General features: G+C 48.9%; 7 protein-coding genes across 7 annotated transcripts; 4 read left to right on the forward strand and 3 right to left on the reverse strand.

Annotated features, from left to right (window-relative positions):
- Window positions 1-695: 695 nt before the first annotated feature.
- On the reverse strand, window positions 696-1,758 carry F9C07_2283083 (ribulose-phosphate 3-epimerase; the record flags this gene model as incomplete). Its single annotated transcript, XM_041292621.2, has 3 exons — window positions 696-1,054; window positions 1,138-1,389; window positions 1,516-1,758. The coding sequence occupies 3 exons, from the start codon at window positions 1,756-1,758 to the stop codon at window positions 791-793; spliced, it is 759 nt and encodes a 252-aa protein (XP_041145773.1). The 3' UTR covers window positions 696-790.
- F9C07_2283084 (uncharacterized protein) lies at window positions 696-6,558 on the forward strand. Its single transcript, XM_041286208.2, has 2 exons — window positions 696-2,379; window positions 2,432-6,558. Exon 2 carries the CDS (start codon window positions 3,135-3,137, stop codon window positions 6,081-6,083), a length of 2,949 nt encoding a protein of 982 aa, XP_041145774.1. The 5' UTR covers window positions 696-2,379; window positions 2,432-3,134; the 3' UTR covers window positions 6,084-6,558.
- Window positions 6,559-6,653: 95 nt separating this feature from the next.
- On the forward strand, window positions 6,654-7,482 carry F9C07_3457 (putative small nuclear ribonucleoprotein). Its single transcript, XM_041292629.2, has 3 exons — window positions 6,654-6,773; window positions 6,840-7,090; window positions 7,169-7,482. The coding sequence occupies exons 1-3, from the start codon at window positions 6,760-6,762 to the stop codon at window positions 7,198-7,200; spliced, it is 297 nt and encodes a 98-aa protein (XP_041145775.2). The 5' UTR covers window positions 6,654-6,759; the 3' UTR covers window positions 7,201-7,482.
- Window positions 7,483-7,874: 392 nt separating this feature from the next.
- F9C07_3458 (putative DNA repair protein Pso2/Snm1) lies at window positions 7,875-10,454 on the forward strand (the record flags this gene model as incomplete). The annotated part of the gene is made up of 2 exons (XM_041292630.1): window positions 7,875-8,813; window positions 8,868-10,454. 2 exons carry the CDS (start codon window positions 7,875-7,877, stop codon window positions 10,452-10,454), a joined length of 2,526 nt encoding a protein of 841 aa, XP_041145776.1.
- A 1,081-nt stretch (window positions 10,455-11,535) lies between these two features.
- On the forward strand, window positions 11,536-13,285 carry F9C07_3459 (putative cytochrome P450 benzoate 4-monooxygenase; the record flags this gene model as incomplete). The annotated part of the gene is made up of 3 exons (XM_041292631.1): window positions 11,536-11,837; window positions 11,963-12,769; window positions 12,841-13,285. The coding sequence occupies 3 exons, from the start codon at window positions 11,536-11,538 to the stop codon at window positions 13,283-13,285; spliced, it is 1,554 nt and encodes a 517-aa protein (XP_041145777.1).
- Window positions 13,286-14,127: 842 nt separating this feature from the next.
- Window positions 14,128-15,642, reverse strand: F9C07_1506213 (uncharacterized protein). The gene is made up of 4 exons (XM_041292622.2): window positions 15,089-15,642; window positions 14,872-15,041; window positions 14,513-14,806; window positions 14,128-14,460 (listed from the first exon to the last, which is right to left on the reverse strand). The coding sequence occupies exons 1-4, from the start codon at window positions 15,516-15,518 to the stop codon at window positions 14,272-14,274; spliced, it is 1,083 nt and encodes a 360-aa protein (XP_041145778.2). The 5' UTR covers window positions 15,519-15,642; the 3' UTR covers window positions 14,128-14,271.
- Window positions 15,643-16,049: 407 nt separating this feature from the next.
- Window positions 16,050-21,653, reverse strand: F9C07_1506211 (P-loop containing nucleoside triphosphate hydrolase protein). Its single transcript, XM_071508159.1, has 15 exons — window positions 21,127-21,653; window positions 20,553-21,072; window positions 20,257-20,492; window positions 19,917-20,199; window positions 19,632-19,865; window positions 18,790-19,568; window positions 18,574-18,736; window positions 18,166-18,513; window positions 17,987-18,107; window positions 17,863-17,934; window positions 17,765-17,815; window positions 17,650-17,714; window positions 16,982-17,588; window positions 16,841-16,924; window positions 16,050-16,768 (listed from the first exon to the last, which is right to left on the reverse strand). The coding sequence occupies exons 1-15, from the start codon at window positions 21,394-21,396 to the stop codon at window positions 16,171-16,173; spliced, it is 4,431 nt and encodes a 1,476-aa protein (XP_071366285.1). The 5' UTR covers window positions 21,397-21,653; the 3' UTR covers window positions 16,050-16,170.
- Window positions 21,654-21,916: the final 263 nt, after the last annotated feature.

Below are 21,916 nucleotides of genomic sequence, written 5' to 3' on the forward strand. Positions count from 1 at the left end.
GTATAGTACCCTCAGAGCTATAAAGCTTTCGTAGTCCCCTATACTAGCCATCCCTCATCAACTACGTAGACCTCAGATTGAGCGTGAATTGCAAGTTGCAAAAGACTGTTTCGTATTCTTGTCGCCTGTTTCAGATTGATTCTTTAGTCCTTTCATTTGATATTTTCTATTCTTCTAATAGAATTACTGCAAGAATTTAGAAAAGGTTTTAATCATTTGCCAACATAAAGAAGGTACAGGATATTGCGGGCATGAGTTCGTTCTACCAAAATATCGGCACATTATGCATAGAGAATCGCTATTCTACGATAGATTGTTGATCGGAGGCCCTTTATTAGATACTTGACTGGGTTAAGGCTATGCTCTATGCACTCCAATGAATATAGTCAAGTCATTAAATTGTTAGATAGCTAGACTAAATCATCTAAACTACGTATATAGTAGATTTCTTAATAATGATAGAAATATTTTAAATATATTTATATTTTTATATGATTACGGCTTGTTGACTAGTCTATGCAATTCTTCTCTAGATACATTCTCCATACCCGATGTACTAGATAGTACCGTATATCAACCCCTGCCCACCTTTTAAACCATCACATGGTTTAAAGCCAAGACGAAAAGTGGGATCGATGGAAAACCCCAAAGTGAGAAAAAAGTCGGGGGAAAAACGGAAGAAAAGAAAATTCAAGAAAAAAAAAAAAAAGGAAAAGAAAGGTAACGATTACGGGCTATGCGCGAATAAAATATCGTGTCACATGGAATATGTAGTAAGAAAAAATACTTTTTAGAGCTTTTGGCGTTTGTTAACAGCTTCGCGAAGCTTTGCGATGACGTCGGCAGGATCTTGGGCGCCAAAAACTGCCGAACCAGCGACAATCACATTGGCTCCTGCTTCAGCGGCCTGGTCCACCGTCCCGAGCCCCAGTCCGCCATCAACCTCGATGTTCAAATTAGGATATCGCTCACGGAGAGCCTGGACCTTGGGCAGCTCAGAGGCCATGAATTTCTGGCCACCAAAGCCGGGGTACACGGTCATGACGAGGACCATCTGCGGAGAAGGACCGTTTAGTATGTATCAAACCACGGAGGATGTTGAGAGGGTTTCTTTTATGTAAGAATGATGTCACTTACATCTGGGCGTTCTTTCTCGTCTTTGCTCTCGAGAATCTCCCACAGTACGTCGACCGGTGTGTCTGGCTTGATAGCAATACCGGCTTGCATGCCCTCCTCGTGGATATAACGGATTAATTCCTTTGGGCTCGTCTTGCGAGTGGTTGTTGAGTCGGCAGGCTCGGTAGCTGCGACGGAAGCCACGGCGGCTTCGTAGTGGAAACAGTAGAGGTCGCATCCGGCGTTCTTGAACTCCTTGACCCATTTATGTGGCTAGATATAAACACGGGACGATCAGCCGGTCGTTCCTCGAAGTGGCACGGAATGATAGGAAAGCTTAAAAGGTGTTGCGCGAAAACGGCGTGGGTTGCTGAAGCTTCAGGAGCAGATATCTCTCACCTCCATGATCATCATATGACAGTCAAAGGTGCCCCGGCCATGGGGCTGAGTTGGACGGTCAACGTGAGACCGGATCTTGGTGACCACGGGAGCTCCGAAGGTGATATTAGGGACGAAGTGACCGTCCATGATGTCGACATGGAGCCAGTCTGATCCCTGGGCCATCTTCGTCGAGCATTCGCTTCCCAGAGACGCGAAATCCGCGCTCAGGATGGATGGGGCAATGATCGCTGGCGGGGACATGATGTCTGGTATGTCTTAGGAGCTTGTATGAAGGAAAGGAAGCAATTGACGGGTATGGCGGGGCGATGGTCAATGAGGGGACGATGGGGAGAGAAGACGGGTTATATACCTGTATCCGGAAAGGACTGTGTGAACAGCACAGGTATGGGGAAAGAGTGGATATGTGTACTCCATCAGAAGGCAGGAAAATTCCCATAAAAAAAATTAATCACCGGCCATTGATATCACCGCCATTTACCGGTCGACGTCACTCCGAACAGCCAAATCGGGCAAGTTGGATACTGATGATAAGGGCTAGGGCCAAGACTTTCACGTGGGGGTGCATTAGGGGGAGCCTCGATGCCTGAACGGAGGTCGAGACTCGGGCCTGAACAGGATCACGGGAACCGGCTTCCCGCCATAGAAATGCTGTCGACCACTTTGGCCGCTGCTTCATTGGTAATCTCTCGACTTGACTCAACATTGACCTAAATTAGTGCCTGTTCACCTCCGGCGGCCCAATTTCCGATGAACTGGTCGGCTGACCTCGTCGTACATCCTTGGTCAACCAGTTTTTGGCTGGTTGGGAACGGAATGACCACTTTTGTCTTTCCAGAGAGACTGACTGGTGATGAAGACAATGTTCGACAACCATACTTGCTACCTAACCGTCATTAATTAACCGCCTTTCCAGAATAACGTTGGGTGGGGAAGGCACGATCTACTGATAAATCAGAACACCCCTCGACAGAAGTTCTAAAGATAGATCGCCCGGCGCTTGTCGTTCACCAATCACACTCACCTTAACTTCCAGTCGCAAAGCATTATTCGTCGAGAGCCGTTCTCTGCATGCGCCCCCCACCTATTGGTGTGATATCTGTCCAGCGTGCTGGATGTCACTTCTGTTGTGCCTCTCAGAGTGCTGAAAGTCCTTCAGGAGCGAAGCGCCGCCTTTACAGCAACCAATGGTAGCCTCTCTGAAATGTCTATTTCCAAGGATCCCGGGCTTGTCGTGCGCAATGTTGCAGTAGTTTCTGCACAGATGATGGTTGGTGTAGACGGCGTCTCCAGATTTTCCCCTCTTCTCCCTCAGACCTGGGTGTATTTATCAGAGCCATGCGCCACGGATCGATCGTGATCTTCACCTACTTCTTTGTGGTCATTTTACCTTAATTTTCTTTTTCCTTTTTGTTAGCTTTGAACATCTGTGCCTTCGGCTCTGTGAGCTAGGCCGTCCTTCGTTGTATCCTTTACTTGCGCTGGTGGACCCGTTGATCGGTGTCGAACGCAGTTGATATAATATACCCTTAGATCGTTTCATTTTGGGCAACATCGGCTTATGTTGTAATACCTCATTCGCTTTCGAGAGAGAAGAGAAGAACCACGCATAGGGCAACATGACTGAGTCATTGCGCTCCGCAACAGCCAGATGCCCGCCTCCTCGGCAGGCCCGAGGGACGAGGCTTAATACCATAATTGAAGATTCTCGCGAGGGGCAATACTCAGAAACCCCGCGCCAGCGGGAAGCTGTCTCAAACAAGAATGCTTCTCAGCCACAGTTAAGATTGAAGACCAGTGGTCTGGCGCTGGCGTCTAGACTAAACCGTCTGCTGTCTCCCTTATCTGCTGGAACTACCTCCTCTTGCTCAGATACAGAATGGCAAAATCAAATGCAAACATTTGATGATCTGTATGATGCGACCGACGAGGAATCAGAGATGAGTGATGAGTGCACTTCGATCTCTAGCACTCGCCCAACAAGTATGACGACCCCTACGACGAGAAATTCGGTTTCTCCCACTGGTCGCAATCGCTATCCCAGTCTTACGATTCCTTCGTCCACTACGTGGCCGTCTCTTCAGGGTGCACCTAAAAGTTCACCAATTCCCCCAACGCCGCCCCCCAAGATCCCGGTTTCCCCGGCAGCTTTATCAATGCTTGGCCATTCTGTGCCGGCTGTGCATGCGCCTCCGTCGCTGGATGGCAGTGTCTCATCGGATCAAGTCTCCAACATTAGTGCTCCAGCTACTCCAGACGTCCAGTCACTTCCTGATAATGACTGGAATCCGCATGAAATTCTTGTACGACCAGACCTCGAAGATGAAGAAGATGTAGATCTTCAGAATCCAGAGACAAGCTCAGATTTGCAAAGTATTGAAATTGCAATTGAAAACACTGAAGAGGATTGGCGGCAGTTTCTCGGAAACTTCCCTCGAATTCCTGACCAAGTGAGATCGCCAGTCGTTGCCAACCCTGTCCGCGAAGATACACCGTCTGACACAGGCGTGCATCTTCCTGAAGATGCGTTGGCAATGTTGAGACACATTCCGCTGGATGTGACCCCGGATCCTTGGTCAGAGACTTCTGAAAGCAACGAAGAGATGTGGCAGATCGAAACACCGGAGCGACCACGCAGTGCTGACGATGCGACCCCCGCATCAGATCTCTCTGGATATAGCTTCAGTAGTCTCAGTATACCTTCTCCTGGTGGCTTCTTTGCCTCTCTTGGCCCGAGAGCTCGCCACACTTGGTCGATCCCCAAACTAAACAACATTCCTTCATCTGCCATTGCTGAGAGGTTCTACGACCTACCCTTCACCCGGACCGAAGGGGAAATCGTTGAGCAAATCATTGAATGTCCCCAAGTGTCAACTGACGAGCAGCTAACAGCTGTGTATGATCCAAATGGACCACCGACTGCGATCAGAATCCCATCTGAAGAGCCGGAGTCACATTTAGAACATGCAGAAAGTCCAGTTAGTGACGACGTCGATGGTGTGTATGAGATTGCAAGACAAGGCATGTATAATCCGGAGGAGCGAGATGAGAACTATGAAGATGAATTGCAAAAGAAGGCCATGGCAAGCTTAGACCGAACTAGTGTCTGGCTCGCAGCACAAGCTTCCTATCTTGCTGCCCTGTGTGAAACAAATCCCGCCAATACCCCGGTAAGCGAAAGAGAAGACTGTATGGCGATCGCGCAAAGTGTCACACAAGCCGTAGCTCAGGTCGTTTCCAAAAAGTCCGTCCGATTTGATGAGACAGTCCCGGAAGCCCCCAGCTCCCAGCCTTCTGCATTAGCAAGCAAGGATTCGATCTATTGGAGGGGGTTCCAGTCGATCCGGCGATGTGCTAGCGACATAGACACTTTCATGCACCGAACCATGCGCTTCGACGCTGTGCAATCCATTCGGCTGGGTTTGCCTAATATGCATACAAATAGTTTATTGGGCAACTACGAATTAGTCCGTCCCGAACGACCTCCTTACAGAGGTCCATTCTCTCAAGCACCCCGCGATTCAGTTGTGGGTTCCATCTTGGAGGAAAAGGCACAGTTCTCCATGCTGGAGAAGGAGCAATTAGTGCTTACCCAGATTAGCGAGCCTCTGTGGGCAATGGACGCTCTTCGGTACCTCAACGGCGGTCACCTGATTGCTAGTCCTGCTTTGAGGAGACTTGCTAAGTCGAGGTCAGTCTCAGCAAAACCTCAAAGATCAGGCTCACGTCGCATTAGAGTTCTGGACCTTGGGGGCCATGCTTCGTGTGAGTGGGCATGGCAGATTGCACATGACTACCCTAATGTCAAGGTTTACACCGTCTTCACCGAGCATCAAGCGGTTAACCGTGGCATCAAGGGGCCCGCGAACCACCGTCAGATCTCTGTTCAAAGTCTGTGGCAACTACCATTCTCTAACAACAAGTTTGATGTGATCTCTACTCGCTCACTGCCTGCCTTATTGAAGAGCGAACGTTCCTCCGGTGATCAGCAAGACGAGTATGACCTTTGCCTTAAAGAATGCCGTCGCTGCCTCAAGCCAGGGGGATACCTGGAGTTCTTCGTCATGGATGCGCAAATATCGCGCGCAGGGCCTTACGCATCTGCCACGTCGGTTGAGTTCACATACAACCTCAAGACGCGGGGCTACGACCCAAATCCTACCAAGACCTTCCTCGGGCGTCTGCAGAAAAGCGGTTTTGTAGGGATCAAACGAGCTTGGATGTTCTTACCAATGGGCAATGAGCCTGCAGTTTCAGCTGTTCCCAGGGAGACACCCGAGCCAAGAGTCAAGAGCCACATCAGCGAGTGTGAAGCGGTTCAAGGCCCGGTCGGCAGCACAGCTGATGCTGCGAGTGTCACTGGTTTGTTTGGCGGGTGGATTTGGGAACAATGGCTTCTCAAGTTGCAAATTGAGATGGGTCGAGAGCAGGGGAGGTTGCTAGAGGGAATTGGAAGCGTTTTCGACGAAGGCCGCAAGAACGGCGCTGGTTGGACATGCTTGTCCGGTTGGGCGATGAAGCCGAGACAGAAGAAGCCAAACGGGTCTCAAAAGAACCGTGACAGTTAAGGACTCACTCTTCACCACCTGTTTTTATGTCTGTTTGGTCTTGTCCTTAGTTTGGTTCACGTATGTGAAACGATATAAGTTAGCTATGATACCCATATACCGCCCTGGTGGCGAGCATTAATGTAATGTACAAGATTGATTGACCCCAAATTCCAGACTCTTTTCCGAAGCTCATTTTACGGGAGGGATTTTCAAGAATATGACTTCATTTGGTCGCCTTGGGCAACTGCATGATACAGGAGCAGAGCTCATAGTGGAACTATATTTCAACAACACACCATGGAAGGATAGAAAGCCACAACGCCTGTTGCCCGTAATTTTAAACTTATGTAGAAAGTTTATTCGTTTGTTGACGGCCTTCCATCGGATTGTGAACACTCTGAGTAACAATGGTTGGTAATTGCTAGAGTTTCGCGTAGCCACCAAAGCAAGCTCGCTGAGCAACAACAGTGCGCCCTCACGTGACATCCGACCGGAGCAGATTAGATCGCGACTGACAACATCACTTCAACGGCGTTATACTCCCCCACTTTTTGCGATCCCTCTGTTATATCCTGAGCTGCTCGCTGGGAAGTGCAGGGAAATTGTACCTACCATCCACACATATACCCAACGAGGCAATGCGATAGTCCTTCAAACACGACACCCCGCCCCCAATCATCTTCCCGCCGCAACCATGCTCTTCTTCAGGTATGCCGGCCCACGACTGGCAGATCAAGCAAACGAAACGAATTAAGCTTTTCTAACGCAATACAGTTTCTTCAAGACCCTCACAAACCAGACCGTGATCATCGAGCTCAAAAATGACATTCGCATCCGCGGAACACTGAAATCCGTCGACCAATACCTCAACATCAAGCTCGACGATGTCGACGTCCTGGACCTGGACAAGTACCCTCACCTGTCATCCGTGAAGAACATGTTCATCCGTGGTAGCGTGGTTCGCTACGTTGTTTTACCCCGGTCGGAAGTGGATGTCGGGTTGCTGGAGGATGCCACAAGACGAGGTAAGCTTGCGATTTGCGCTTTCACTCCGCTTGTCCAGACCCCTTGCCGAACCAATACTGATATTCATCTTACCACAGAGGCAGCCAACCAAGCCGGAAAAGCCCGGTGATCGAAGTAATCCGAAATACAAAAAGAAAAGAAAAACCGACCATGCTAGTTTAATCCCCTTACGATGCGATGTCGCTACTGCGTGCCCCCGGAACGAAATTATCTATTTGATGATCGCCACGGAGAAGCCTAGGATATGTTTACTGGTCTAGGTGGTGGCGGAAAATGAATATTATTTTGGTCTATGAGATGTCAAAGGAAGCTTAGAAGGGCGCTGAGGATTCAATGATCCTGTTCCTGTCAAATAGAGCTGGTAGCATCCCTGCAAACAGCAGCTTAGGCTATGTCTACACGCATGAGGCACGGGTTACTTGCCGGTGCTTTACAATTCAGATACCATTCAGTTGTACCGGTGAAAGTAAGTCTAGCATGAGGCAAATCGTAATCCTATCGGGTAATATGGGCACGTGATATCGCGACGCGAAAATGATTGCCGCGCCGCGCCACGTTCTTGTCTTACGTTGGTTTCTACGTCGACATTCTTTCTGGATTAGATTTCGAAAATCGTTAAAAAAGGCGGGGAATGCGATACAGGATGAATATATAAGACATATAACGCCTGAAAGTCAGATTTAGATACCGGATACCATCCAGCGGCCAACAATTTGCCCCTCACCTCAATATACCTTCGGCCGCCAATTTCGATCAGAACCTGCTTTATACATAGCGTTCGACATGGCTGGATCATTCTCGAAGAAAGGCTCGACGCCATCTAAACCGTCCTCCAGGTCCAAGCAACCAAGCTCTGTGAAGCGGAACAGCAGTCTCCTAAACTTTTTCCAGAAGGCGGACGGCCCGCCGCAAGCCACTTCTCGACAGTCTCGGATTACGCAATTTGCGACGAAAGTAGATCGACCGACAGGTAGTGGGCACAACAGTCCGTCTCTACGGCGGGAAGATAGCTCGAAGAGTAACGGTGGTGGCGGGTTGTTTTTGGATGAGCGGAATGGGAAGAAGTCGGCTTCGCTAGATCCTAGTACGCCCCCGCGGTCCCGGTCACGGACACCTGACGATATATGGGGTGAAGACGATGGGAGCATCGTGGCTCCGAAAGAGGAGGAGGACAGATATAACGAGAATGGGTCAGCGGTCAAGAAGCGTAAGGTCGAGTCAGAGTCTGACTCTCCTCGGACGGAGCAGGTGAAGGATGAGGCCTCTGCAACAACGCCTGCTCCGGCCAAATCTCGACAGGTTAGCGGGCCGTTTATCGATGAGTCTGATAGCGAGGAAGATTTGGCGGCATTTGGGGATTTCAGTGACGAACCAGCCATGTTGAAAAATGCCGAAGCCGTGAAGGACGCAGCGGGGACTGATAATGACCGGAAAGATGATGATCGAACTTCCGATGTCGCCGTACCACCATTGGTAAGAGAAGCCACGAGCCATTTCGAAGATAATGAACTTGCGAATTTTGACGATCTAGAAGAGGACGAGGTCAGAGGGGAAGGAGGACTCTTAGATCAGGAAAACGACGACGAAGGACCCGAAGAGACGATATTTGGCTTTGACGACTCGAACGACTCGCCAGCTCCTGAGGAGTGCGAAGTGGATCCTGGCGGCGGCGTGGCAGTATGTCCAATTTGCCAGATTGAGTTGGTAGGCTTGAGTGACGTTGTAAGGCGCTCTTTTGGCTTGGACTTCTTACAAGTCGTTTGCTAACGGTAGTAGGACGTGTCGGTGCATGTCAATGATTGCCTTGATGGGAAGCCTGCCATTGTTTTGCCGAAGCCGAAGACCGACACATCGGCGAAGGCGCTGACGCGCGCAGAACTCGCTTCCATTGCGAGACCACCACAAAATGATCCATACTCCTCCGGCACATCTAAGACATCATCCGCTTTCTCGAAGCTTATGGCAGGTAACGCAGAAGATACAGCATGGACAGCCGCGGCCGCCAGTGAGGTTAAGTCTAAGGGCAAGCAGGCATATCAACGAACTTGCCCATTCTATAAGATTATTCCGGGATTCTCAATATGTGTGGACGCTTTTCGTTATGGAGCAGTCGAAGGATGCAATGCCTACTTTTTAAGCCATTACCATAGTGACCATTACATAGGCCTCACGGCCTCTTGGCGCCATGGACCCATATACTGCAGCAAAGCTACTGGCAACTTAGTCCGCCAACAGCTCAAGGTGGACCCGCGTTGGGTGGTGGATTTGGAATTCGAGAAAACTACAGAGGTCCCCAATACTGGCGTTCAAGTGACTTTGATCGAGGCCAATCACTGCCCCGGAAGCGCCATTTTTCTCTTTGAGAAGGCCATGGGGTCTGGCCAGTCCAAAAGGATCCAACGGGTTCTCCATTGTGGCGATTTCCGCGCATCTCCCACCCATGTGCAACACGCCCTTCTTCGCCCCGAGATAGTGGACTCCGTCACGGGCCAGAAACGGCAGCAAAGGATTGACGTTTGCTACTTGGACACTACTTATCTCAGCCCTAAGTATTCCTTTCCTAGTCAAATCGATGTCATCGAAGCCTGCGCGGAACTCTGTGCTAGCCTTGACGGAGGTGAGGATGAGGGTCCTGCGCCGTGGCAGTCAGGGAAGGCGAGTAAAGAAGGCGGGGGCATCATGAGTAAATTTTTCAACTCTGTAACGGGTTCGGGCAAGTCACAGGAGCGATCCTCTCGCCCGCAAGGCCGATTATTGGTCGTCATTGGCACGTATAGTATCGGTAAAGAGCGCATATGTCTAGCCATTGCCCGAGCCTTGAAGAGCAAGATTTATGCCACTGCGGGCAAGCAACGTGTGTGCGCCTGTCTGGAGGATGCCGAGCTTTCTTCGTTGTTGACGGACGACCCCGTGGAGGCTCAAGTGCATATGCAGACGCTGTTCGAGATCCGCGCTGAGACGTTGGCCGACTACCTGGATTCGATGAAGCCGCACTTCACTCGTGTGGTGGGATTCCGTCCGACAGGATGGACATACCGACCACCCACAGAGAGGATGTTGGACAACCCACCCGTCTCGACGGTGCTACATTCTGCTCATTGGAAGACACCTTTCACGAGACGCGACCTGGTGCCCCAACGCGGAAGTACGCGTGAAAGCGTGTGCTTTGGAGTGCCGTACAGCGAACATAGTTCGTTTCGAGAATTGACAATGTTCTGTTGTGCACTCCGGATCGGACGGGTGATCCCTACGGTAAACGTCGGTAGCCGGAAAAGTCGGGAGCGAATGAAGGCATGGGTCGAGCGATGGGAGGCGGAGAAGAGGAAGAGTGGATTGTATCGGGTGGAAGGGGACCGGTGGTAGAGTGGAACATTTATCAAGAAGTAGACTTGTACATATTCACACACCGGCAGTACACTGTGGAGCGCTGGTTGGACCAGATGCACCGCATAAGCATATGATATATACTACGGAGTAGGACCAGCTAAATTTTGACCAGCCGCAGAGGGAGCCTTGCATTATGGCTCTTCGTATCTGCACATAATCATTTGGTACAGCGTGACGTATCATAGGATCTACTATATGCATACCGACAATGACATATTTGTCACATAGGTACCTATATACATTGTTGAAGTATTATAAAACATGATTGGGAGTCCAACCAACTCTTCACTTTGGCGGCGTAGAAAAAGTAAATAAGTAAATACGAGCAATGTTTCTTGCACAGTGACGCCACCAACTGTATGGTAGAAATGACTTGTAATTGTGTGCGGTTCACCACCAATGAGAGAGCTGGTAAAGGTAAGGGCGTTCACTAGAATTCACCACAATAGCTTGGCTCAAAGCTAATCAAGAGTGCCTCACCAGTCATGGACGTGGACGCGACCAACAAAAGCGTGGGTATTGAATGGGCGGTCGATCATGACTCGTGACTTGCAGGAGGGCATTAACCGAGAGAAGAAGCGGGGAACCGGAGACCAGCATCGGCTGCTTGGGAGCAGTGAGGCAACCCCAGACTTCCCGAATTTGACTTCCGTCAGTTGGATAGCCTCGGGGAAGCCTCGTCCACGCTAGTCCCATAAATATTGACCGTCAGCCATGCCAGTCATGGTGAGGGTGATAGAGAGTTATAATATGGTATTTCGACAACTATATTGATTCTTTTACTCGTCTTGTTTCAACTCTCTTTTGAATATTGACCTTCAACCACTTGTTCGACATATCGCGTGGTGTTAATTGATTATTGACGACAATCATTCACTCCTACATTACCAAAAAAGGTTAGTGGCAACGGTCAACAAGGGAGTCTCCACGATCATCCCGTTATAGTTAATTTCTGAATCCTTTCGCGAATGCTAACGTTTCACCTCCCCTGTCTAGTTTCTTAATTGTCCTACATATCCCGTCCTGCTGGGGCAGACAGAAAAGGACAATAGCCGCCATGATTGCCGAGCTCCTGACGCCCACTGGCGCAGCGTATGTGCTGACCGCCGCCGTATTCGTCTACTATATCCTGCCGTACCTGCAGCTATGGCGCTTACGCGATATCCCGTCGCCCGGTTTCGCCGCCTTCTCTAACCTGTGGCTGATGCTGCAGTACCGGAAGGGCAACCGCTTCGTCACCGTCGACAACGCTCATAAGAAATATGGCAAACTCGTGCGCATTGCACCCAGACATGTCTCCATTGCCGACGACGAGGCTATTCAGGCGATCTACGGACACGGAAATGGTTTCCTTAAGGCGTATGTTTCGTCCTTTCTTTACTTCCCCTATACAATGAACTTCCCACTCTCTGCGGATAGAAACCCCGCCAAGAACAACTACAACAACAGGATTCCCAAAAATAATACTAATAAGAATAATACAGTGACTTCTACGATGCCTTCGTCTCCATCCGCCGCGGTCTCTTCAACACTCGCGACCGTGCCGAACACACTCGTAAGCGCAAGACCGTCAGCCACACCTTCTCCATGAAATCCATCGGTCAATTCGAACAATACATCCACGGCAATGCTGAGCTCTTCGTGAAACAATGGAACCGTATCGCCGATACCCAAAGTAACCCCAAGACCGGCTATGCGACCATCGACGCCCTGAACTGGTTCAACTACCTCGCCTTCGATATCATCGGTGACCTCGCCTTCGGCGCCCCCTTCGGCATGCTCGAGAAGGGCCAGGATATCGCTGAAATGCGCAAGAGCCCGAACGACAAGCCCAGCTATGTGCAGGCCGTTGAGGTCCTGAACCGCCGTGGTGAAGTTTCTGCTACCCTGGGTGCCTGTCCCAGTCTCATTCCCTGGGCAAAATATATCCCCGATCGCTTCTTCAGAGATGGACTCGAGGCTGTGGAGAATCTGGCTGGTATTGCAGTTGCGCGGGTGAATGAACGTCTTCGCCCCGAGGTTATGGCTAACAACACTCGTGTGGATTTGCTGGCTCGTCTTATGGAGGGCAAGGATTCGAACGGAAACAAGCTCGGCCGCGAGGAACTTACGGCGGAGGCGCTCACGCAGCTGATTGCCGGTTCTGACACCACGAGTAACACCTCTTGTGCCATTTTGTACTGGTGTCTGCGCACTCCTGGGGTTATTGAGAAGCTGCACAAGGTGCTCGATGAGTCTATTCCCAAGGACGTAGATGTGCCCGTTCATGCAATGGTTAAGGATATCCCCTAGTATGTTACACCTCCCCCTTCACCTCCCTCTTTTACTATCTAGCATGGCCAAATACTAACCAAAGAAAAAGTCTCCAATGGGTCATCTGGGAAACAATGCGTATCCACAGCACTTCCGCTATGGGTCTCCCTCGTGAAATCCCCGCCGGTAACCCACCCGTCACTATCTCGGGCCACACCTTCTACCCTGGCGACGTCGTCTCTGTACCCACCTACACCATCCACCGCTCCAAGGAAATCTGGGGTCCCGATGCCGAGCAGTTCGTCCCCGAGCGCTGGGATCCCAAGCGTCTGACCGCCCGCCAGAAGGCCGCTTTCATCCCCTTCAGTACTGGACCCCGCGCTTGTGTCGGCCGGAACGTCGCGGAGATGGAGTTGCTCGTCATCGTTGGAACTGTCTTCCGGTTGTTTGACTTTGAAATCCAGCAGGATGGACCCATGGAGACGAGGGAGGGATTCCTCCGGAAGCCTTTGGGACTCATGGTTGGAATGAAGAGGAGAAGTGTTGCTGTTTAGGTTCTAGGAGGGTCGACAAAGAAAGTTTAGCGTGAGAATTTGGGTGGAACACGAAATTGGATGTAAATATGACTTTCCTATCTGGTTGTATGATTTGAAATTGTGCGATATTCAATGAATTTCTACTTTTGAATTTCCTGAAGAGCGAGGTTCATATGTATATATGATAAATGACCCTCCGTGGCTCTTTTTCTGCTTTTTCTTTTCCCCGGAGCGCTGTGTATGGATCAGAACCGTCTTCTGGTCATGATCCAATTCAATATAATTATGATATTTTATTAGCACCTTGGGCACTGCCGTGAAGCGGAGTGTATGCCTAAGCCGAACCGATCACTTGAATGACCTGGGTAGTAGTGACTCATATTCTTTCGAGAGAGGAACAATGAATCACATCTAGAGAAATATAATAAACTTTTTATACTTATTAATAGCCAAATGCCTGTCTTCTCAATAGACCCAAGAGACAAGGCTTGAGACTATAATTGAGGATTCTCGCTAGGGAAATACTCGAATCCCCGTCCTTGACGAATTGGGCTGATTAGAGCCCATGATCCAGCTTGAAAATCTAATACGGTGACCTTTTCGGAGGCAGTTGATGCCACTTACAAAGACTCCAGGCGAATGATGAAGGACGGTGTTGCTGTCCATCAGATGAGGATATTGGGATTCACGAATGCGACTCACATCCCTGAGGAAAAGGCGCTTGAGTGGGGAACTGGAGTCCTTCAAGGGTTGCACGCTATAAGTGTCGAGGAGCTTTTGGAGAAGGCTAAAGCTTGCTGGTAGCTGGAGCATCTATTCGTTATATGGTTATTGGGAATTTCTTCTATGTATGAGGCGCATTTTTGGTAGAGTGAAAAGAAAGCATGTATTATTGAACTAAATTCATGGGTATCTGAAGTGGAGTTCCCCTACCCCATTGGAGGCACTGGCCGTTCCCCTTTACACCAGGAGTCCAGAGAGATCAGAGAGATCACAAGATCTCCTCAGGACTCGTCGGAGTTTGGCATGATGATATCATTGAGGAATGTAACAAACGGTAGCAGAATCCTAAGGATACTAATTATCCTGTCCTGCCCATCTTCAGCGGTGAAAATTGCATCGTTCACCGGTTTCACCACGTGGTAATTTCGTAACTTCAACAGCTCGATATCACGATGGTGTATAGCATAGCCCTAAGCATGTTAGAAGTGACATTGGTCAATTTTTGGGGAATGGATATCTCACCTTTGGCTTTGTCTTTAAAGCACCCTCCTTGTTGGCCTCCGCAAACGCCTCCAACGCGCCTTCCACTCCGGCCTTCCCTCCCGGCAAAAACATGTTCCTAAAATCCTCGGAACTCAAGATTTGACGCCACGCTTCAGGTCTCTCATTAATGCTGTCTCGCAGTAGCTGAATGGTCGGTGGCTCAGGAGCCCAAAGCCCGCCGCCGACGTACGATGAACCCGGGTCCAGGTGGATATAGTAGCATGCATATGGTCTCCTTCTACCCGTACGGGAGAAGGCCGCAGAAAAGTGGGACTTAAGGGTAGCAAAGGTGAGACACTACCTGACAATCTGTGTGACGATGTAATGGAATTACTAACCTTGTAGAGTCTCTTATCCTTGCTAAAGCGAACATCTCGGTATATGCGAAATATGACGTCCTTGGGTGGTAGTTCAGGGATAGTAGAGTCGAAAGCAATGACCTTGGGTGTAAGGGTCTCTATAAACGTCTCCCAGTCTTTCCAGGCACGCCTGAACTCCTTTTGATGGCCTAATGCTGTTAGTAAGGTCTTTGAGTTTGCTTCTTTTTGTACTTACGCTTGAACCAAGACCGTCTGTTATTGGCTCTGAGGTCCATCAGATAGAGTAAAGTGTTCTTATGTATCTTGTAATCTGAGTATTCGACTCCGTTGATGGGGCGTAGTGTCTCGTGAGGGATAATAGTGACTACTCTGCCGGTGTGTTCGTCTTGAACTATATATCGCTTTTGGTATTCGGCATCTTTGTCGAAGGCACGGAACCCATCTTCGTCGATCTCGTTCTCAACATCTTCATCATCCGAACTATAGTCGTCGTCGGTATCATGAGAAGGTCCATCCTCGTCTGTCTCATCCAGGGTATCTGCAACATTATCTTCATTTTTGACCGGAGCTGCAACACCATTGTTTCCAGTCAAATTGGCAATTCGCCGTGACCGGCGAGCGTGTTGAGGGGACGACGATGCCATACGCTTGTAACCAGGCATCATAATCTATCAGACTCCAAGATTGTTCTTGAATCCAGTACCGGGCAGCGTTTGAGAGCAATGGAACATTCAGTTGATATAATTGTGTGCGAGCCATCTTGTCTCGCCATTTCAAAAAGCCGACCAATACCAGAGCTGAATCGGCGTGCATCTTTGATACACTTTTGTTAGGGTTGTTTCCCAACTCGCGTTCTAGATAAAATAGGAAGGTAGAGTGGATCTACATTATCTAGTGGCGGGAAAAACTTCCGATGATTTTCCGTCTCAAAGGTTCGTGCGCAACATCGACGAGTAAAGCTTTTAGATTCTTCTTATGTTGCCTGATGCTGCCTGTTATTTCACAGAGTCAAAAGCTAGATCTGGAATTGGTGGTGTATATCTTCACTTCGTGGTGTATGCGTATCCCACTTTAGTTCAAATAGGGTCTTGAGACATACGGCGCTTGCGATAGATCGGAAGTTAATGTTCCATTGAAGATTGGGATTGAGTCGACAATAATATCAATAGGCTATGGGGCACAAGGCAACGGGCAACATATTCCATTATCATGGATCTGAAAGCTGAGGCTGAGATTCCCAGGTACCGCCGAAGAGTTAGCAAAAAAGGATTCAACCCATACACCAGGGTCTCATTTCACCGGGCCCAAACTATCCAATTAACCATTGACAGGATCGCCAACACACCCAGCATCAAGGACGATAACTTCATCCGCAAAATCCATAGTCTCACGACGGTGGGTAACAACAAGAGTAGTCCATCCACAGCCAGCGAATTCCTCCTTTATCAAATTCTGCATAAGCAAAGAAGTCTCCATGTCGACGTTACTGTTGGCTTCATCGAGCACCACGATCCCACCGTGAGTCTGTGTGCCGTACCGAGTCTCGACTAGAGTCTTCTGAACAAGAGCTCGGGCGAAACTGAATAGCTGTTGCTGGCCTGAACTCAGGGAAAGATCACTCTCGACTATGTCAAGGCCGCCTTTTTCCTGGATGTTCTCCCATAGACCCACTGCTGTGAGGGCGGATATCATGATATCGTCGGGTTGGCGGCTCGTTGCACCATCGATATCACTGTTTGGGGTAAGATTGAAGCGCACTGAACCGGGGAGCAGAGGCATATTCTGCGGTATAACTATCACGCGGTCATGGATTTGGTCGGGGGAGATGGTGGAGATGTCTATTTCGTCGATGCAGATTGAGCCGGAACGGAGGTCTAGAAGTCCTAGAAGACATAGGAGTAGAGAGGATTTGCCACTAACAGGGCACGAAAGAGAAGAGGTTAGACAGTGGTTCAAGTGTGCTGGTTAAGCGCCAAGGGCCTCATACCTGCCTGTCCGGCCACAGATGGCGACTGTCTTGCCGTGCTCAATACGTAGTGACACATTTGAAAGGACCAATGGCTTTTCCGGACTGTGTTGACTGATTAGAATGGGACCCCACTAGGGGTACACGTTGCCGGGGTCTTACCCGTACGATGCTGACACCTGTTTGAAGTCGAGGGATCTTTGGAAAGACCACTGGTTGGAGTGTTTGTTATGGATTGGCTGGGGTGTGTTGTTTTCGAGATCTCTCAGGCGAGAGATTGCCCCGAGCGAGGTCTCCATCCTTGTCCAGGAGTCGATAAGACTTGCCAGATCCTGGTTGAAGTTCAACAGGTTGATCATGGCAACTCCGAGGGCACCAGGGCTTGTAATATCGCTCAGAGTGACTGCAAAAGTGAGCAGTAAAACTGCTAGAGCGCCCACAAATATATCAAGGACTAGATTCAGCCATCGCTGAATACAGTAAAGTAGATAGTACGGACGTTGAGACTCGGCCAGCAATGCGATATTCGATTCCTCGAAGGTTGATACCCAGCCAAACGCTCGGATGGTTGTCAGTCCGTTTAGGGTTTCAAGAAAATGCGTATAGAGCGGCGACTTTGCCTCCAAATCCAGAAACCGGAGCTGACGGGAGGTTCGCAAATAGAACTTCTGCAGGCAGTAGAGAATTACTAGTGCCACTGGCACCATGATTGCCAAATATTTTGCTCCAATGATGACCATAACAGCACCTCCGATACAGTTCAAGACACCTAGATTTAATTCTTGAGTTGAGAATGATTTCATACGCGCATTAAGAATATCGCCACCTACCGATAAGTGTGAGAAAGACTGCCGGTGGTAGTGCCATATCGATCAGAGTCATATCCTGACTGAATCTAGGTGCTTCGTGAGCTGAATGGACTATACCCCTGCCAATAAAGCCTACCTGTTTAACGTGACTCCTATATCGGTCACTAATGACAACGACAAAGGTGCTCTGGAAGGATCAGCGGCATACCCAGCCCAATTAGGACGAATACTTACTTCATGACTATGTCTAGCAAACGCCTGTGTAGCCTTTGGGACGAGCTCGGTACAATCTGGACAAACATATGACTGGATTTGCGAATTAGCATCGGGTGGCAGTATTAGTTGGCACCAAGCTCACCGAACTGTAAGAATCACCAGGATGAGACTTGAAACCCCAAACATGATGTATATCCCAAAATAGAAACCATTATTTCCAGACCGTGTGTGAGAATCTTGAACCCACCATTCTAGCCATACCGCTGTTCAAAGGTGGTGGATTAGTATAGTCTCATTATTGATTGTAAATGAGGCTCCTACTTGGAAATTTGTCGCAAAAGACGCTCACAGCGCCTAGTATGAGAAGAAAAATGCTGTCTCGCCATCCAACAGCCCGGAGGTAATACGCATAAACTGCGGTGTCTCCAGATTGTCGTGTAGCATCGACTTCTTTGTTTCGCCGAATAATATGATCCATTGGAGGACGGATGGGTTTCTTCACTGGCTCCAGGTCTGAGGATGGCTCCGCTGTGCATGGTTGTTCTGCATGGTCCAACAACTGGGCTATATACCTATTGGAACCTTTCTGGAGTTCATCAAATGTATCGCAATGTACCGGAATGCCGTCTTCGATAACAATCACACTGTCTGCAGCCTGTATATGACGTACTATTCACCATCACAGTCAACCTACGTACCATTGATGGTAAGGCAAAACGAGCAGCTTACCACTGTGTGATACAATAATCACCGTAATACCAAGAATATCCTTCAACCCCCCTGGGCTGAATACCTTGTCAAAGATACGGTTGGCCGTAGTAGAGTCTAATCCACTAAAGACATTATCGAAAACCATGAGCCTTTTTGCACTATATAAAGCCCGCGCAAGCGTCTTATTCCAGTGTCAGAAAATGTCTCCTTTTGAATAGTATCATTAAAACGTACTATACGTTGCTTTTGGCCGCCACTCAAGGTCACACCGTTAGAGCCAACAATGGTTTGATCGCCTTCAGGAAGCTGAGAGAAATCTGTCTTCAAGGCACATGCTTCGATAACTGAGTCGTAGAGTTTCTCATTGAACGAATAGCTCGAGTCGCCGATGATGTTTTGTCGGATTGTTATGTTGCGTAACCACGGGACTTGATCACAGTATGCCACGTCTTTGAAATACCTCCGGACCAGCCCTTGGCTACATGGTATCTCTCCGAGCATGCCCTTCAGCAACGTAGACTTTCCACATCCTACCTTACCTGTTATAACCGTCAGACTGGATTGCTTGATCTGCAGATTAATACAAGACAATATAGCTCTGCCGTTTTCCTTTGCCCCAAAAGACGCATTTTGGAGATCGACCAGTATCCCGTGATGGTCCTTTTCTGTGTCTTTCCCAGTGGCAGATAAAGCTACACGGGACGTGTCCGAGGGGCTTTCAATGGAAGACTGGTCTGAGACGGCTGCAATTTCTATGGGACCTAGACTGGATGCATCGTTGCAGTCAAGGCCTTGGGTTAGCAAGAACTCCTGGATCCGTTCAAAGCAGCCCAAGCCTGAAGCAAAAGTAGGAATCGCGTGGAAGAGGTTAGAGGCCGGCTCAGTAAGCAAGGATATCAGCGATAGCGAGCCAAATGCTGCACCCACATCTAATTTTTGCCCAATACCGGTTCCTTGGACAACGGCGTAAAGCCCAAAAGTGAGTATTGGTGACAGCACTGGAGTTGCGTGGGCTAGTGGCAGTTGGAATACCAGTTAGCCTTTCCAGGGATGACCTGGTAGTAAGTCTCACTCACACAGGAAACTGGTCCAAGCGGTCATTACACGGAATTTCTTTGATAGATCAAGCTCAATGGCTCGGAGACGCTGTATACGTGTAGATACTGCGTCTGTCAAGCCCAGCATCTTCACCTCCTTCATCAGGCTGAGGAATGAGGAGGTATGGGTGATTCTCTTCTGAACCGCCTGGTTCCACTCGCGACGTCCACGTCCCATGAAGCGGGCGAGATATAGACTTGCAAGGAAGAATACTAGAACCTTAGTCAGAACCAACACCAAAAGCATGGGTAAGGCAAGAAAACCTAAAGCTGTTAAGGCTGGGGCAATGCAGGCTACTCCGACATGTCGCTCAAGCAGCCACAAGCCAAGCGCTATCTCTATTGGGCAGGCCCATATATCATGAACGGAATCAAAGGCTGATGCTATCCCGTCGATGTCTGTGCTCATCAGTGTCACTGAGGCTGAGTTATCAGAATTGTTACCACAGTCCAGAGCCAACGTCTTGCGGAATATGATCACTACCAAGGATCCACGGATCATGGTAATAGCTCTATATGTATGGTGTCTATACGATCCGTTGCAGAACTATCATGTGTCATTAGTACTCAGACGCTTTTATATTGATGGGTATCACATTCTCACCGCAAGGCCAAGGTATATCAAAGCTGCACTTCCTATGAGCCCGTAGCCAATGCCCTTGTGCACATTGCTAGGGTTAGCCTGCAACTCAGCCACATAATTTACCGCCCTATTCAAGAGAAATGGCTGGGCAAACTTGAAGCCAATTAAGCATAATCTAGGGAGAATAGCAGATATCAAGGGCCATCTTATAGCTTTGCAAGTTGCACAGAGTAGCGCAAGGCGCCTTGTTTTTCTGCCTATTTGACAAGTTAGAATATTGTCCTACAGAGTCTCATAGCAGAAAGGGCTGACTTTACATTTGCTCCAGGCTTGTTCCATCTGAGGCCCTAATCTCTCACCTGAGAATTCTGGACTCATGGTGAACAGATCATCCAGTTTCATCTTGACTCGGAACCCACGAACAAGGAGGGGATTCAACCACCAAAACGAAACCCTGTTAAAGACCCCACTTGTGGCTTCGGGAGCCAGGTCTTTGAAGCTCGGCACTAAAATGGAGTTTTTCCCTTGCGCTTCAAGAAACAAAACTATCGCTTTCACGGCAATCATAACAGAGAACAAGGTAGGCAATGGGCCTTGCCTCTGCAAAAGCCATAAGGTTCTGCACTGAACTGCATCAAACATGGTGGAAAAGAAGAGGTAGACATTGATGACGGTCGACGTTCTAGGAGTTCCTATGTGTTCAGCATCTGAGAGCAAGCACAAGGCAAGTGAATCGGCCAATGCGAGGACTGATGCAGCCAGCGAAACTGAGGACGTGCGTTGGCTCCAAAGAACCACAAGAGCTAATTGGACTGCTCCCAGCACCACATTCATAATCTAAGATACATTAGTAACACTACAGGTCTCTCTTCTCGACCGGAGATGCCGTACCAACTTCAGCGCCCATATTGTGTTCCTTCTGGCTTTTCTGGTCCTATGTCGCAATAGATACCAAATTCGAAAAGCAAATATGAGGAGAAAGATTGCTGATGGTGCGATGGACAGGAAGCTTTGTTCGAAACGCAGGGTCAGGTCAAAGGCATCGCCACACTGCTTGCTCACAGGACCAAAGTCGCCATCATCCACCGATCCGTCAATACATGAGCCATTGCCGTTATAGGAGTTCAAAGAGTACTTCGCAAACAGTGGAATCGACGTCATCGTTTTTTTGTCGCATTTGTTGATGGAAAGACAGAGTCAGTCAGTTAAAATTCCAAACGGAGGCCCCTGAGTCACCACGAGTACGTTTGAATATAAGTGAGTTTGTCGGACTTCCACCGGTATCATCCGTGCACTCTGACAGACGACTACTAGTCATTTTAGCTTGCTGCTTGAATGGAATGATTGGTGGGTCATTGAATGTCTTATCTTCAATTGGCTTATATTTGTAACTTAGTAGTCAAGGCAAGGATGTATAGATGAGCTTATCTCAGTGAAACAAAAAGCCCTGTCACTATCGGCCCGATGTAACTTGGGGGCGGAAAATATAGCACGTGCTTCCTAACATGGTATTCGTGTCAAGCCCATTAGGCTATCATGTATATCTGTGGTTTACAGCTGTTGTTATACGTACATAGCGGAACTACTACGATCATGTAGGCCTATCAAGAATGGACACATCACTCATTATTTAAAACACTCATACTACATGATCCTCAACCGGATGGCCTAGGAATAGCAG

This window comes from Aspergillus flavus, chromosome 4 (genome assembly GCF_009017415.1).
Source record: "Aspergillus flavus chromosome 4, complete sequence".
Classification (NCBI taxonomy): domain Eukaryota; kingdom Fungi; phylum Ascomycota; class Eurotiomycetes; order Eurotiales; family Aspergillaceae; genus Aspergillus; species Aspergillus flavus.

What these genes read in the sequence shown, in the direction of transcription:
- F9C07_2283084 (XM_041286208.2), top strand. Translation starts at nt 3,135, where the DNA reads ATGACTGAGTCATTGCGCTCCGCAACAGCCAGATGCCCGCCTCCTCGG.
- F9C07_3457 (XM_041292629.2), top strand. An exon ending in GGAGGATGCCACAAGACGAG is followed by an intron (nt 7,091 to 7,168) that starts GTAAGCTTGCGA and finishes ATCTTACCACAG; the next exon opens with AGGCAGCCAACCAAGCCGGA.
- F9C07_1506213 (XM_041292622.2), bottom strand. Translation starts at nt 15,518, where the DNA reads ATGATGCCTGGTTACAAGCGTATGGCATCGTCGTCCCCTCAACACGCT. An exon ending in CAGACGGTCTTGGTTCAAGC is followed by an intron (nt 15,042 to 15,088) that starts GTAAGTACAAAA and finishes TAACAGCATTAG; the next exon opens with GCCATCAAAAGGAGTTCAGG. An exon ending in AGGATAAGAGACTCTACAAG is followed by an intron (nt 14,807 to 14,871) that starts GTTAGTAATTCC and finishes GCTACCCTTAAG; the next exon opens with TCCCACTTTTCTGCGGCCTT.
- F9C07_1506211 (XM_071508159.1), bottom strand. Translation starts at nt 21,396, where the DNA reads ATGACGTCGATTCCACTGTTTGCGAAGTACTCTTTGAACTCCTATAAC. An exon ending in AGTCTTTCTCACACTTATCG is followed by an intron (nt 17,589 to 17,649) that starts GTAGGTGGCGAT and finishes AATTAAATCTAG; the next exon opens with GTGTCTTGAACTGTATCGGA. An exon ending in CAGGTGTCAGCATCGTACGG is followed by an intron (nt 16,925 to 16,981) that starts GTAAGACCCCGG and finishes CAGTCAACACAG; the next exon opens with TCCGGAAAAGCCATTGGTCC.